Source organism: Centruroides vittatus, unplaced genomic scaffold (genome assembly GCF_030686945.1).
Source record: "Centruroides vittatus isolate TY-2023 unplaced genomic scaffold, ASM3068694v2 contig_377, whole genome shotgun sequence".
Lineage (NCBI taxonomy): Eukaryota > Metazoa > Arthropoda > Arachnida > Scorpiones > Buthidae > Centruroides > Centruroides vittatus.
Genome location: NW_027122198.1, coordinates 1,727,409 through 1,744,204, shown reverse-complemented (window position 1 = coordinate 1,744,204; position 16,796 = coordinate 1,727,409). Strand labels below are relative to the sequence as shown.

At 34.0% G+C, this 16,796-nt stretch overlaps 1 protein-coding gene across 3 annotated transcripts in view; it reads right to left on the bottom strand.

The window, feature by feature from the left end:
- The window catches only part of LOC136975639 (uncharacterized), a 247,966-nt gene extending 231,480 nt beyond the window's left edge, over positions 1 to 16,486 (bottom strand). For all 3 annotated transcript variants that reach the window (XM_067270713.1, XM_067270715.1, XM_067270714.1), the window contains exons 1-2: positions 16,328 to 16,486; positions 1,737 to 2,943 (exon numbers count right to left, since the gene is read on the bottom strand). In XM_067270713.1, coding sequence (XP_067126814.1) covers positions 1,737 to 2,915 — 1,179 coding nt within the window. In that variant the 5' untranslated portion in view covers positions 2,916 to 2,943; positions 16,328 to 16,486. The remainder of the gene's footprint in view (positions 1 to 1,736; positions 2,944 to 16,327) is intronic.
- Positions 16,487 to 16,796: the final 310 nt, after the last annotated feature.

Here is a 16,796-nt window from a genome sequence, read left to right as displayed (position 1 = left end):
AGACATTTTTAAAGTTAACTTTATCCTGTATACATTTTAAGGAGGAAATGGCATTGTCCAATGGCCTGACAGGCCCTGTTTGACACAACATTATAGTCATTAGTTGAACAATCAGTATGCTCATGACAATGCTTATGAGGCATTAAATTCATATTTATATTTTCATACGATCGTTCAAATTATGTTGTTTTTAAAATTTTTACAAATAGGCATTAAATCCAATAACTTTCCATTGGGTAACCATTCAGTTGCACCTGAAGAACTCAGAAGGAGTTGAAGAACATTTGTGCAGTGTTCATTTTTGTATTATAGGCACCAGATGTTGGGTCTGTGACTGTTCTTACATATATCCCAATGTGGAGTGGTGCATATATTCATTTGATTAATCAGTTCAGATTCAGTCAGTTCAATTATTACAGATATTACTATCATTCTTTCTTTTCTATATTATGCAAATAATTAAATTTTAAGTTATATCAAACACTTTCTTAAAAAATTTTTGTTTTTTAAATATTTGTCTAAAAAACTATCTTAAGATTTTATCAGCACCTTAAAACCTTACTGAGTAACCTATTAATTTAATTAATAATTAATCCATATATCTGAATTATAAATGACAAAGTTAATTTACTTTTTAAATTATTAAGTTATAGTTTTAATTGAGAAGCATAGTTATTTATTTTGTTTTTAAATTTTTAACTGAAACAAATTTCAAAAATATGCCATTCATAGTAGCGTTTTAGCAATGTAGATTGTAAGACTGATAGTAAATTATTTTTAAAAAAATCAGATTTTTGATAAAACAATTTAACATTACAATATAATAACAATATTAACAATTTAATATTGTAATGATCACATGTACATTCTAGAATTAGAATGTTAAGCTTTATAGATCTGAAGCAGATCTATAATTAGATTGAAAACATTTGTCAAAGTTGAATTAAAGCTTGCTGGTTTTAAAACTAAGGTTAGTAGTTGTTTGTGTTGAAAAACAACTTAACTGTTGTTTTTTCAATTTTGAGTTTTAATCTTTAACTCTCAGCACCATCCTTGTACTTCAAGCAAACACATTAGTTACAAACAGTTTTGAAATATTTCATAAGCCTGTGTCAGGTTTCACACACTAGCTTCAATTTGATAACATCACTTGAAATGTTACTGGGTAAGTGACATAATTTAATTTTTAAGACATAGAATGTCCTATATTTCTCATGCATTCGTAATTAAAAACATAATTTTAAAAATGTAGTATACTATATAATTATGATAAAACATAACAGTAAATAATTCTAAAACAAATAACAATATACATTTTTCTACATGTTGCGGTGATTTGTCCATCTTGGGATGAAATGTTTTTACACGAATTATCATATAAAGTTTGCCATGTGATCGATAGAAATTTGTAGTCTTTATGATTTATGCCTCCTCCTTTTAACGTAGCCTTAAATATTTCTAATGTTTCTAACATTTGTAGTTTATGTTCCTCATACACATGCCATAATAATTTGGTCTGGTTAAGTTTGTAGATACCCCAGCCTCTGTCACATATTGTATGAAAGTAGTTACTGGGTTATTGTTATCAATATCATGTTTATGATCTGCCAGTCTGATTTATTTTAATTTTAATTTAAATAAGAAATCAAAAACAATTTTACTTAACTTACTTAAAACTGCTTATTTAAAATTTTAACTTCATTTCAATTATTAATAACAATCCAATCAAATCTTACCTGAAGTTCACACCAAGCAACAGCTACTCCCGTAGAAGTATCCAGTCCTTTATAAACAGTTTTAAATGATCCTCTACCAATCTCTTCTTCAAATTTCAAAAATCTTCCATCTGGAGAAGTATCTCTTGCTTTTACTGCTTCATCTTCTTCTAAAGTTAATTCACTTACTTCACTTTTACTCATATCCTCCAAAGTCTTTTCAAGTGAAAAATCTTTATGTGGAAAAACACCACCTTCATTTAAAGAGACAGAAGGTGAAGCAAATTCTTTCCTTGGATTATCATGTACTTTTTTAATGTCGGTAGGAACTTCACCTTTTAAAGTTTGAACATTACTATTATCACTTAATTTATTATTAATGCATGAACCAATTTGGGTATTTTCAGATACCATATTCTTATTACATTCTTCAAAGGTTTTTACATTAATTTTATTACTACCAAATTCTACAAAATTATTATTTTTTGTTACTTTTGATTTTAGACATTCCTCTTTTTCTACATTCTGAGATATTGGTTTTTTACATATTTCTTTCTTGACAACTGATGAATCTAATTCTTGATTTGAACTAGTTTTGACAACATCAGATTTTATAGATTTTGATGGGGAATTAAATTCAGATGTAGCCATATTCTCTTTCTTATTGGCTTTACAGTTTTTTAAAAATATACCATTGTGAACAACTGTAGATGATTCTTTTTTTATATTTTTATGTTCTGTTAGATTTATTAATTTAGATTTTACAGAATACTGAGATGACTTTTCACCTTTTAACTGTGCTTTTTTATTGGAATTGACTAATTGATTATAATTACTATTTTTAAAGATATTATCTGTTCTGACTTTATTTGTGATACTGTCAGACAAGGTCGGTAGATGTTGTTTTACGAGCGATGTAGATTTTAAGCAACTGCTTGAAATCGCTATATAATTCGATTTATTTTTTGATATTGCTTCTAAATTTGATGTGCGATTTGAATGTCTCAATAAATGGGTTTGGGAAGACTTTGGTAAATTTAATGGTGAAAGTATAGGTTTGTTTCCCGAGCAGGAGTAATTAGCCTGAGGATTAACTGTTACGGAATGTTTCAATACTTCTCTAGAAGGTGCAATTACATCCGTTCTCGAAGATTGACGACAGTCATTTTGCAGTGTATTTTTCACTTTTCTCTTTAGCATATCGAATCATAAATGTAACAGTTATAATCTGTAAAACAAACAAAAACATTAGCTACACATATTAAAAAGATTATTTATATAATTTTATTAAAACAGAAAGATATTAATTCAATAAATTATTAAAAGTTACTTATAAAAGTAATATTTTATGTTGTGCACATACAAAATAATTATCTTATAACAACAATTTTCACATAAAATGCACACATTGCATTCCTACAAAATTTTCATATTCATATCAAAAGACTTTGAATTTGATCTTTAAGAATTAAGATTAATTTACAAATAAAAAAATAATGACAAATATAAATAAATATTAATAGAATAGAAAAATAGAAAGCACTAATGTATACATAATTATCTAAAGCAGTTTCTCAAAATCTGGTATGTGTGCCTCTGGAGAACATGTGCCATACTAAATCTTTAAAGAAGACAATGCATTCTTCATAAAATTTTGATTATCGTTTACTTTACATTTATATTTTTTGTTGCAATATTGTCACAGATAGTACAAATCTATTCTATAAATAATTTTGCAATAACTAAAAAATTCCAGAAATATTCTGTCACTGTCCAATCCAGTTGATGACATGATCACATTCCAACTGTGCAAACAATTCAATGGTTGTTAAAATCTTGTTTAAGATGAGTATTAAAATGATTCCAAAGAAATCTTTCAGTCAAAAATTGTTAAAATTGGCTCTGGATTGCTTTCTATAAACTAAACACATTCAGAATATACTAATGTCATTTTGGCAACATATTAATAATGAACATCCAGTTTTTCCAAAAAAAGAAATTTTGAAATAACTCTTCAAATTTGTGTTTGCTGTACTTGTGGACCTTAAGACAAAACAATAAAACTGAAACTATGAAACCACACTAACTTCTTTCCAACAAAAATCATTTAATTTATCTCATTAAATTTATTATTTAAAATTAAATTTCATAATTTTTGTTTCTACTGTATATATTTTAGATCAATAAAAATACAATAAAAACTCAAAACCTAGCATAAAGTAAACAATTTTTAGTTTGAAACAAAAATTTTCAATAGTTTTAAACAACCATCATCAGGTTACAACTACCATTCAAAATTAAAATGCAGTACAGAATAGAATTTTTAAATTTTAAATATGCCTTCTCCTGATAGGATGAAGGCTATGGTGCTATTTTTAGACTTCAAAAAAAAAAAAAAAAAAAAAAGCTTTCCAGTCCCATGTAAATGTGTCGTCATCTTTATAATTAATTGGTAAGTCCTTGCACACCTTATAAATTTCTAGTTTTTCTAGGTGCTTGATGTTGGAAAAATCTCTTGAATACTGTATTAGACTTGCTCAAGGTGGGCATGCACATCTATGTCTGATGCAAAGGTGGCCAAAGCTGTGGTTATCTTTTCCTAATCGATGTTTGTTGTTCCTGCAGATATTGGTATAATAACGGTCATGTTGTAGTTCCAATGTATTACATATTACTGACTCCAATGTATTGAAGATGTCCATTACCAGTTTGAAATAAACCCAGAAGGTTACATCTGTTGTGGGATCTTTGTTATTTCTTAGTAAATTAAACTGTTGGACTTCTATTGGCTAAGGTTACATTGTTAGCTTTGGCAATTCAAATCCCTGAAGTTGCATATCATTTAATTGTTGTATGTTACCACTCAGAATTTGGAGACTAACTTCTTTACTTCTTATGCAATGTAGGTCCCTACATTGATTATCCCCTTGAGGACTCTGGAATGGTATCCAAGTTGTGTTACTATATTGGTAATATATAGTAATTCCTCATTCCTATATTTGTAGTCTGAAGTTTGTATGTATAGGCCCTTTATTGGGGATCTGAAACCAGTTAGTTTAAATGAGAATGGTCATGTGAGAAAGCAGGAATAAAAATAGTAGATTATGTTGGTTTATGATGAACTGAAGTGGAGATACACTAGTTCTTGACAACAATGTTGACATTAAGGTTTCTCATTTCCCAGTCTTTTGCTTGTCCGAGGATTCTGGGATAGAATTAATTATTTTTAAGATATACAAAATATCTTGAAATCAAATGATATAATTATTTTTCCTTTTTTAAAGTAATTTAATACATTCTGCAACCTCCAAAATCACATTAATAATGCTGTGCAAGATATATATTAAAAATTACCTTTGAATTACATAGAAATTTTCACAAATAGAAAAAATTTATTAAAGTTTACTGGAAACTGCATACAACAATAAAAATATGTGACTGTGAATTGAGTTGAAAAGTTAAAGAAAAAATGAATTTAGATCAAACTTCTAACTTAAAAAGTAATTTTCATTATTTAAATAAAACATAATACAAAATATTATTGTAAATTTTTATAATAAGATTTTAAAAAGAAAAGATGGTCACTACTCCCATCACTTAATCTGGTTCTTATTTTAGTAATGAAAAGTCCCACTACCAAAAATGCCCTTTCCGATTCAATTGATGTGAGTGGAACTATGTTTAATGCATTTAAGAGAAGACAGATATTATGTGTTTTTTCACTTGTAGCCTGGAAGATTTCTAGTTTGTTTTCAAGATTGTAATACGTCTTTTGCTCTCTAGTATTCTTAATTTGTCTACCTCAGCTGCTTTAATAGCGGCATCAAGCTTATGGCCCAATAATTTGGCAGTTTGTTTGGCTTTAATAATCAGATTTATAAAGAAAAACTTCATATTTGCATACTTCGTACTTGTTTGTGTCCTCACCCAATTTGCACAACCTGGCATAATGCAGTTATTGAAGCTATTGGGCATGGTTAAAAATGAAGACAGCATAAGCATAATTATTCCAGATAATACAGGTTCTTACAAGTAAAGAATTTTCAGAGTCCTGTCACAAATAAGCTATGTCTTGATTATTGACTATTTGTAACATGCCATTTCAAAGCTTTAACGAGCAAAACTTTAAAAAACTAATAAGTATGTTTAAAATTAATAAATACAAATGTATTCTGACAGTTTAGGAGTTAATTATACTTTATATTTGCAAAATTTCCTCAACCTTAACACAAAATAAGAAAAAAGTGAATTTTTAAGAAATTTGCAAGATTTCCCAGGATGAGAAGAATTTCCTGGATTAAAAAAACAACCGTGATCCCAAGATCTCGTTTGAGAAATCCTAGTTGACATGCAGAAAATTCATTATAAAAGGATGTTCCTGTTCTAGATTTAAATAGGATTATTATTGAAGGAACTTAAGAACAAATGCATGTTGGTTTACTTCTCCAAATGATGAAAGTGTCGTCCACATATATTGAGTACAAAGCAATGTTATGTTCAAAAGCAGAAAGATCATGTTTTCAAGATGTTGGATGACCTGAAAGGGGACATCCCTGCCTTGTAAGTGAACAATATCTTCAAATTGAAAAAAGAACAAATGGCATGTTAAATCCACATGCTCTAAGATATCTTTACAATGTTTGCCTAGGTCACTTATATGGAACACAAAAACAAGGCTCTTTTTTGACTGTAGGGTATAACAATTCAAAATCACAAACCATAAAGTATCCACTTGTATGTTGCATAAGAGTTCCACAAGTTGTCAAATTTTTACATGAACAATGGTGTGTGTCAATGTTGTTATTAATAAACTGATCAAGAATTCTCTCAATCAGGATAGTAGGAGATGTTGACTTGTCTGCATCTAGGTGGAGTTATTCACTTTTCTTTGTGTACCTTGGCAAAAGCAAAGATTAATACCAATCATCAAAATACTGGCTTAATATGTAAATAAACCCACCAGCAATACAAAAATTTTTACTGTAACATTTTCTTCCATTTATAATGGACATTGTCAGGTTTAACTGATAAGACTTAAATGGAAGAACAAAGAATTAAAATATTAGAACAGATTGTTCCCACACCCTATTGGCAAGCGCCAAATTTGACAGAGGGCACTCAAGATGGCTGCTGAAACAGGTAAGGAACCGACCATGTGTTTGTTCAATGCCTGAGCCGATTCAGTTTCCATCAGTGACGACTACTGCGATGACCAAATGGAAAACAAATCATTGAATTTATAAAGTAAATAATTAATAAAAAGTACATGGCCGGCGTTATTTACATTTAATAAATATATAAAAATATAAATATGACTATACAAAGATAAAACTTTGCTTCTGTCTTTCAGAAGCAAGTTTTATCTTTGTATAGTCGTATTTATATTTTTATATATTTATTAAATACATTGAATTTATGTCAAATTCTAGACTGTATCGGCGACAGGAAACGTCTTGTAGAAGGTGAAGCCGTTTTGGATGCTGGACACATCGTATTTTGTGGATTAAACTCTAACAACAACACTGTAAGTTCATGATGTTGCTTTAGTGTTGCAATCTCAGATATTGTCGTTTTAATACATCTCAATTACGGAAAGAATGCACGTAGAAAGCGGGGCTGTCTGGTTTTCGTAAACATGTGATAGCCGAGCATAATACTAAAATGAAAACAAAAAACGTAAACTAACTTATATTTTCAATTAAGAATATTTTTAAAAATTTGACTGGAAAGTTATCTCGACATATGTATATGAAGATAGAAAATTTACCTATTTTCTTTCCAATCTGCGTACAAAAACAATTTTTCGACAGGCATGTCCATTTACAAAAAAAAAAAAAAAATTAGACATTTTTTTCTTTTTATGTGGATGGCTTCAGATTTCCAAGAGAATAATTTTCAAACTTGAATAGGAATATTACCGCTACGTCATGACTACATAAGAATTATTATTTAAAAATAAAATAAAAGACTATCGTGTGTAGAATTAAAACACTTCTCACCTGTTAACGTGTAACAGGTGAAAAGTGTTTAAATATTTTAAGCAGTATACACCATGTTCTAATATAAAAACATAACTATTATGATAAATAAAACTATGTTCAGTGTTGTTGTTAGAGTTTAATTCACAAAATACGATGTGTCCAGCATCCAAAACGGTTTCACCTTCTACAAGACAACATTTCCTGTTGGCTTCTTACCTGTTTTGGCAGCCATTTTGAGCACCCTCTGTCGGATTTGGCGCTTGCCAATAGCATTATCCCCAAGGCCATTGGAAACATCAGGGTAACAATATATCATTACCCATTTTAGATTCAATTTTTATGAAATAAATAGCTTGCTGATGTCAGCACATGACAAAATCATATTCTCCAGCTTTTATTTTACATAATATCATCTCAATGGCATTAAGTTTTTTTTTATAAAACTGTTGAAAATCGTCTTTTTTTTTGCATTGATTTAAGCCTTTTTATTGTGCTTTTCTTATTATTTGAGTTTTTGTTAATTTTTATTCTTAAATATATTTATTTTATAAAGAAAATTACTTTTAACACCTTACTTTTATATTTTTTGTAATTTCAAATATTTATTTCGATGATTACACATATTCAATCATAATTTATATTCAATTATATTTCAATTTGTTCATCCTAAATTGTCTAAACTTAAAGAAAACATTTTTTGGAGAATAATAAAATTGTAATAATTTGACCTACTTCTAACCAGGACAGGAGAAGAGATAGAGAAGAAGAACTAGGTTACATCATAAAATTAGCTAAGCCACATGGCTACTCAACACACCTAATTAAAGCACCAGCCCATCTCCTGAGTCAACCAGCAGACCATATACAACCTGAAGATAAACCATATGGCCCTCAGTTCCTTGTACTAGTCACATTTGACAAGGCCCTCAGTTCCTTTTATAAGGAGATAGCCTGATGTAGTAAGCACAGAACTGTTTTTAGAAGAAACCCTATAGATGTCTTTTTCATTGGGTTTCTCACTTCCATAGGAGTGAGAAACCCAATGTGTTACTCACTCCTACAGAATGAAAAAGACACAAATATGTAAAAGAACCAAAAAAAATTCACCCCATCATTGACAAAGGCAGATCCCCTACCATTCTAATATAGAAAAAGTACATTGCCTTTTAGCCAATCACCTGGCAGGAGATACCTACATGATCACTAACTCACTCAAACTCACTAATAAATAAAGACTATTACACTTAATGGCAATTAGTACCATATGGTACTTCACTTCATGTCTGTACCCATCAGTATATGTAGAACCTTCTTTTTGCACATTAAGTGATTTCCTATTCAACATCACACAAAATGCACACTTATTTCATCAACAGATCCTAGAACTAACCCACATCCTTTTTTCACTTTTAATAATCAAATATATCAGATGTGGCATTCTGCCAATATTGTATATATGTATTTATATTAATTTTGTATAGTTTCCTTTCTTTCCTTTGTCTATTGTTTATCCCTTCTAGAAACTTCCTACTCAACCCATTCTTCTTGGGTGATGGTGGCTAATCCCTTTGGAACAAAAAGATAGGAATGTGGCCCTGAGGGCTATGTGTGTGAACAATGGTCATTCTTGGCTGGGATTCCAACGAGACAGGATGAAAGAAGAATTTCTCTGGTGCGTTTCAGCAGCGCAGAGTGAAGACAAAGTTGAATGAAAGAATCAAGAAGAATTCAATCGAGAAAGATTATTGAGCTCCACGATCAACATTGTAGCAAACTGGAAAAGGATAAGAACTATCCAACAACTCCCAGAAAGCTAAAACATTCTGAAGATCCACCACCCCAAGATCATCACAAGTATTTGGGTATCTGCTTTCCTCTATCCTATCATTCATTTCTGAATTTTTATTTCTTCCTCACTTAGTTGTAATTAGTTATAGTTAGTTATAAGCATGTAGTCATAGTTAATATCATATATGTTACAAATATATCAGGGATGGGAATTTAGTGTGTCGCAAGTGTAGAATTTGTAACAACCTGTTATAATAATTGTAGTATGGCTCATATTAATTGTTTTTACTAGGACAGAGAATAGCTGGCATCCCAAAAACCAGTTTTACTTCACGCGAAATAAAAATATTTATTATATAAAATCATATCTTGTAAATCATTTCGCACTTATCTTCACACAGCAAAACCATGGGATACTAATGGAAACTTCTCTATCCAGGGAGCTTTGTCAGTCAGTCATCAGAACTCTTAAACAGCAATTTCTTATGAAATTCCTTCCCAATAATTTATTTTACATTAGACATATCAATTACATTTTGATCCTATGGAAAATAAAGCATAATATTCAAGAATTCTTACATACTTTTAATGAATGATTTTGGCTTAACACTAAATTTAGAACCATTCTACAAATGCAGGATCCACTTCTGATACAGAACTGAACAACAACAAACTGATAACAAGGATCTATAATAAAGACACTCATCAAGCCATTCTTATCCCATTTAACTCGAAAGATTCCATACACCATAAAATTGTGGCCTTCCAAGCATACACACTTTGAACCACTCATCATACTAAACAAGAACAAAATCACATTAAATAAATTCCAAAGATTCATGGGTTCAATGCATCACTAATCAATACAATAGTAATATCATTTAAACTATAATCCATAACTATAATGCACTTATAGTGAATTATATTACATGCAGTCACAAAGTGCACACTGTGCATGTCTAATGATTAAGATCAAATGGTGATTGAATTTAATAAATAATTAGATATATAAGATTTATGTTAGTGAAGATCTCGTGAAGATCTAGTGATGACGTTTCCCAAACTCCATCTCGTTGAGTTGGGTTCCACGTGTATCACGATCCAATAGTTGATTCAGGTTTGATGGAAAGTACACCTCCACACTCAATTCAGAGAATATTTACAGTTTATTTACAAAACAAAATATATAGAATGTACAAGTTCGACAACATACTATACATAGGACAACAAAGCGTGGTGTCTCACATATTGGATTGGATTCAGGGAACTATTAAACTCTGGAGAGGCTTCAGTCAGCATGTGGAGTTGGCTCAACTGCATGGTCAGTTCAGTCTCCACACAAACCTGTACCTGAGATGTTTACCAGAGGCAAACACTCTCTCTGTGCTCAGCGGGCTTCCCAAGTGCCTGAGACCACCGTGTACCAGTCTCATGCCCTTCTCTCCACCATCTCTCGTTTGCTCTACTATTTAAGGGTTTTTTGGATGGAAAACTTCCAACCAATCACAAACCATTCTTTCATGAACAGCGTACACTTAGGTCCGCTGTTATCCGACGAGAGTGGAGCTTACATTAACATCCACCACCTGTTTATGTTTAGTAGTATTTTATATGGCAAGTGGCCTATCGTCTGACCACAGGTCGGTCCAATTGACAAAGTCGGCACTTCCTTTGTTTTCCCTCTGTTTACAAGTCAACACCTTACAAGTGGTATATTACCTGTGTGCAGTGGGTCCAATTGACAAGGTTCCGCTTTTGTTCCCTCTGCTAAAAGGCCAATACTTTACAATGTTATCATCTTTATTTTCCATTTATATATTTTAGAACAGTTTATTAATGCTAGGATTTATTGGCTTGGCCAAAACAAAACCGATATCTTTGCAGTAGGAAAAATACATTAGAATAAGGTCAGTAATATCCTTCCTGTGTGGGGATGAGAGTCACTTCCAGGAAGAGCCAATTCAATTAATGGAGGAGTGCCTAAGGACATGAGTAAAAGAAGAGGGTCAGTTTGTGGCTTGTGAACAAGGTGAGAGGAAGAACTCAAAGGAGCATGTAGCCATCTGTTACCAAAGTGTACAGTTGAATTCTGAACTTCCAAACTACATGAAAAATACTAGGAGGAAGTTATGGTGAAACTTATTAATTACTAATCAGAGTGCTATCCCCTGGGTCAAATTCTGACAAAAAATTCCCCTTTTCACTGATCTGTAGTATGCATGTGGTGCTGGATACAACTCGACCAGTTTCAACTTCTTACTGTAGAACAGATAGTTTGATGGTAAGAGTCAAACAGTAGGATAGACCAAAAAGAGAAAAATGCGTTTCACAATAAAGGAATTTCCTTGTGGACTATCAAGACGATGAGTACTTTCATTCTTGTCTATCCTCCATGTTGAATGTTTCTATCTTAATTTCTTAACCCTATTAGTTGTAAGTTCAGTTATAAGGATTATTTGTAAGGATTTTATTTTTGTAATGTTTCTTTTTCTTTTGTTTATTGAATAAATCATTAATATCTCAATTTTGTGTTTTGTGGTGTATAAAAATTGTAATTCTTTCTGTCAAGGGTCAAGTATCTTGGATGATTATCCTAGAGTACATGCTGTAAAGAAATTCAACACGTAATTAAACATTTTTTTCTTTCTCTTATCTATGGCACTGTTTATTTTTTTCTTGTGTGTCTACCTTTGTGTACAATGGTTACACATATCTTATTTCACACAAATTTATTAATATAGTAATTGATATAATATAGTATGATACTCACGCCAAGTAATAGTAGTAAGAAGTAGAGTTCACTTTGTACAGCTTTATTAACAACTTTTCTTTTCGAGCACTTTCAACAAATAAATACTTTAGTCGTCTTCAGGAGAAACAGAAGTTAAACTTCTGTTTCTCCTGAAGACGACTAAAGTATTTATTTGTTGAAAGTGCTCGAAAAGAAAAGTTGTTAATAAAGCTGTACAAAGTGAACTCTACTTCTTACTATACAGTAATTGACCATGAATAAATTGTAACTTTTACCATTGATTATAATATTTGATTAAAGTGATTGATATATGTGGAAACATTGAGGAACTACCAGGTGTATAAGCTTAAATCCGCTGTTTGCTAATAGATTGCATTAGTAAGCGTATTAAGCTACCGTGGAGACGCCATATTTTTTTTTCGATGATTTTCACATTTGTCAACATTAATCAGTGCACATCATCAGCGATTTCATACGACATCATACATTTTTCCTTCGGTAATCATGCCTAGTTTTGTGCCAGAAAAACAGCATATGCGGGAAGCTCTGCTTTTCTGCTTCAATTTGAATGAATCGGCTGCCGAAGCTCATCGAATGCTTGTGGAGGCCTATGGCAACAGTGCTTTATCAGAAACCACGTGCGGAGATTGGTTTCGTCAGTTCAAAGACGGCAATTTTGACCTGAGCGACAAGAAGCGTGAAAATCGGCCCAGGAAGGTTGAAGACCATCAATTGCAGGCTCTTTTGGACGAGGACGATACCCAATCACAAAAAATGCTTGCCGAGCAACTGGGTGTTACTCAACCAGCCATTTCCATGCGTCTACGTGCCACGGGAAAGATTCAAAAGATCGGAAAATGGGTGCCGCACGAATTGAACGATAGGCAGATGGAGCGACGCCAAAACACATGCGAAATCTTACTCGCCAGACAAAAAAGAAAGTCGTTTCTTCGTCGGATTCTAATTGGCGACGAAAAATGGATATATTTCGAGAATCCTAAACACAAGAAATCGTGGGTTGATCCAGGCAAACCATCAACATCTTCCCCAAGACCAAAGCGCTTTGGATGGAAGACGATGCTGTGCGTTTGGTGGGATCAGCAGGGTATCGTCTACTATGAGCTGTTGAAACCTAATGAAACTGTCAATGCCCACCGCTACTACCAACAACTGATCAAATTGCACCATGCTCTGCGTGAAAAAAGGCCAGATTATCAGCAAAGACACAACAAGCTGATTTTCCTCCACGACAATGCACCATCGCACTCGTCAACATTGGTCCGAAACTACTTGGAGACACTCGACTGGGAGGTGCTACCCCATCCCACTTATTCATCAGACCTGGCCCCTTCTGACTATCACTTATTTTCGTCGATGGGCCACGCGCTCGCTGAGCGCCACTTCGATTCTTACGAAAATGTCCAGAAATGGCTTGATGAGTGGTTTGCCTCGAAAGAAAAAGAATTTTTTTGGGCATGGTATCCACACATTGCCCGAGAGATGGAAAAAATGTGTTGCTAGTGAGAGAAAGTACTTTGAATAAATTTGTTTTTGCTTGCTATGAAAAAAACATGTTTTTTTTCTGACTAAAAAACAGCAGATTTAAGCTTATACACCTGGTAATTAATCTCATTAATCAAAAGATGCCTGTATATTCATTAAATAATTAAATGATTTGTTAAGTAAATTCAAATACAGGTCTCCTTGCATGGGATATGCACTGTAAGTCAGTTCATATTTTGGATTTACAGTATTTATTTATTCTATTACTACTTAGTACTCAAAAACTAAAAAATTAATTCACAAAATAGGTTTTAAAACATTCAATTCAGAAACTTTTAATTTGTTTTTTAGTTACTAGTTTTCTGTACAGCTATTTTCTTAGAATTTTAACAATTAAACAACCTCATAACAAAGTTAAAAAATACAGTAGAATCTTGTTTGAACAGATTGCTTGGGCTGCCAAAAATCACCTGTAGTTCTGAGAATGAATAATATTGCAAACAACAGATTTCTTGCACACCCAGGTAAATATCCATTATTTGAAAAAATCTTCATTTTTTAACCACCAATATGTAAGAAATACCTGTAACTTTAAATTATTTAATCTATTGATATGTCTACTCTTCATTATATAGAAATATGTATGTTACAAGATCATATATTATGTCGTATCTGCGTACAACAAAGCCAACAAAAGCTGTATAGACCGTAACCACAAAAACAGGCCAATTATATATGCTCATTAGTACTTCACTTAACTTTACGATTTGTTAAAAATCTCATCCATCTCGGTTTATTTCAATGCCAGTTTCTGCCTATCAAATACAACCACCACTCGATATTAGCAATGTCGTATACAATCTGTTCATTTATGCCAAAACTTGTCAGGAAGGTCTTCATGACTTCCAGATACTCAACAGCCTCACTAAATTTCAGCATGACACTTGGACCAGCAACAGAATGTTCATCAGATGATGGCTCCTCAATCATATCACAGCCTGCCAACTCTCTTTGTACATATTCCAGCCTGCCAACTAATTTCTCTTTGTACATATTCCAAGTGAAGTGCTTCATTTAATTCTCAGAAATACCTAAATATTACCTAAATGTTGGAAAAAATCAAAGTTTACAATAGACAATGCTAGAAAAAATCTCTTATTCGACATTTCCGATCCACTAAAATTACATCCATTTGAGATCCAGGAGAAAAAATTCATTATTCCAAGAAATCCGTTGTTCCACAATCTGTTAAAACAAGATTCTACCCTCAACATATATACATGTGTGTGGCAAGTTCTTGTTTAATGCCAAATCCAGGAAACTGCAACATTAAGAAAAAACTTCATCTAACCAATTTTACCAAAGGCTAAACAACATAAACAAGAACAAAGTTCCTACAGGATATTTCCAATCACAAAAACATCACAAACTTCTAAATAAAGATGCAAAACTCCTCTAATACGAAGGATCTAAATAAATGCAAGCCATATTTATCATATTTAAAAAAGATTAATGAAAATAAGTAAGATAATTATTTTGAGAATCTTCAAGCGGTGGTAGTCACAGAGGTAGCAGGTAGCAAAAGAGAGCAGCCGAATCCCCATCGTCGGAGATCGGCAAAGAACACGACGACTGCAAAAGAAAACCTCCCGCTGTCGAACAGTCCGATAACAAACGATCAGCAATTCCGGCAAACCGCAGGAGTTACCGTACAAATTTAAAGCAACGAATGCAGACGGGGTGAGTCCATCTGTGATCATCGACAACACAGACATGCAGCCGGTCTGCATTGACAGAAAGCAAAAAAAAGCAAAAACACAACATGCGAATGCAAATTACAACCGTTGGATTTCAAGAAAAGTATTTTGGCAGCGCCGCTCTCTCAAGATTGCGTTCCAAAGTGACCGAGCAAAGTCTGCCATGAATCCCGAATCCCAGCACCCAGGCGACAGGACAGAGGGTGGCAAACAGATCTGTCCACCGATCCCTCAGGAAGAGGAGGCCCATCCCGTTCCCAGAGGAACGGGAGAGGCAGTGGGAAAGGGAAACAACCAAACGAATCGTGTACGGTTCGCCAGATCCGGTGTCCCCGCGCTTTCCGGCCCCTAACGCCCCTCTCCCGTCTTTCGAAAAGGCCGCCCCGTTCTCCCGTCCGGTTTCGAACAGCATCGTACGCCAAGGACGGCCGAACGATCGGCGAAGACGAGACGGCGCGGGCCACCGACGGCTTTGGCGCGAAACGAGACGAGTCCCCGGTCCTCGGTCGTCCGAGAGAGGAATCGGGAACCCCATCCGAGACAGGAAAATCGCGGAACGACGGAAAGACGGGTCGGACGGGAAGGAAGTCAGACGGCGCCGAGGCCGACGAAGGAGGGCGCGAGTGACGTCGGCGACGTAGGGGAGACGATGGGCACTTTCGGGCCCGCTCCGGTTCCGGACCGAACAAGCGTCGGAGAAGAGAATCGGGGAGAAGGGAAGAGGGGACTCGATGCGACGAACGACGTCGGAAGAAGAGCGACTGACATCCGCGGAACCACGCGTGCCGGGTAGAAGAGAGGGGACGGGATCCCCGGCTCGCACCCACTAACCTGGGAAGGGCCAAAAAGCCAAACGACTTTCCGACGACGATTGGACTACCGACGGCCACATTCGACTTCTGTCTTCTTCGACGCACTCGTTTACGCTCCGGATCCCCCTGGCGGAAGAAACCGACAACCGCCAGAAAAAAGCGCTTCCTTCCTCAGCGGGAATCCTGAATCCAAACTCTTCGTTTGTTCAAGAATCGATTCCGTCCCGTCGCTCCGCCGGAAGAGGATTTCGGATTCCGTACTCATACGTGTTTTTCGTGTCGCACGCTTTCCGATCTCGCCACTCGGAAGGTGGTAAATCGTGCGTTGCCCAGGTCCCCAAGGAAAGACTTATGTAAAACTGTCTCCTATTTAGGTGTTACTAACCCGAAGAAAAGGCCGCGTTTCTTTATGCAGTGAGACTGTAGCGAAATGACATCACCAGCAGTGTTGGCCAATTAGAAACCAATTTCGCTGTAAAGCGCTTCTC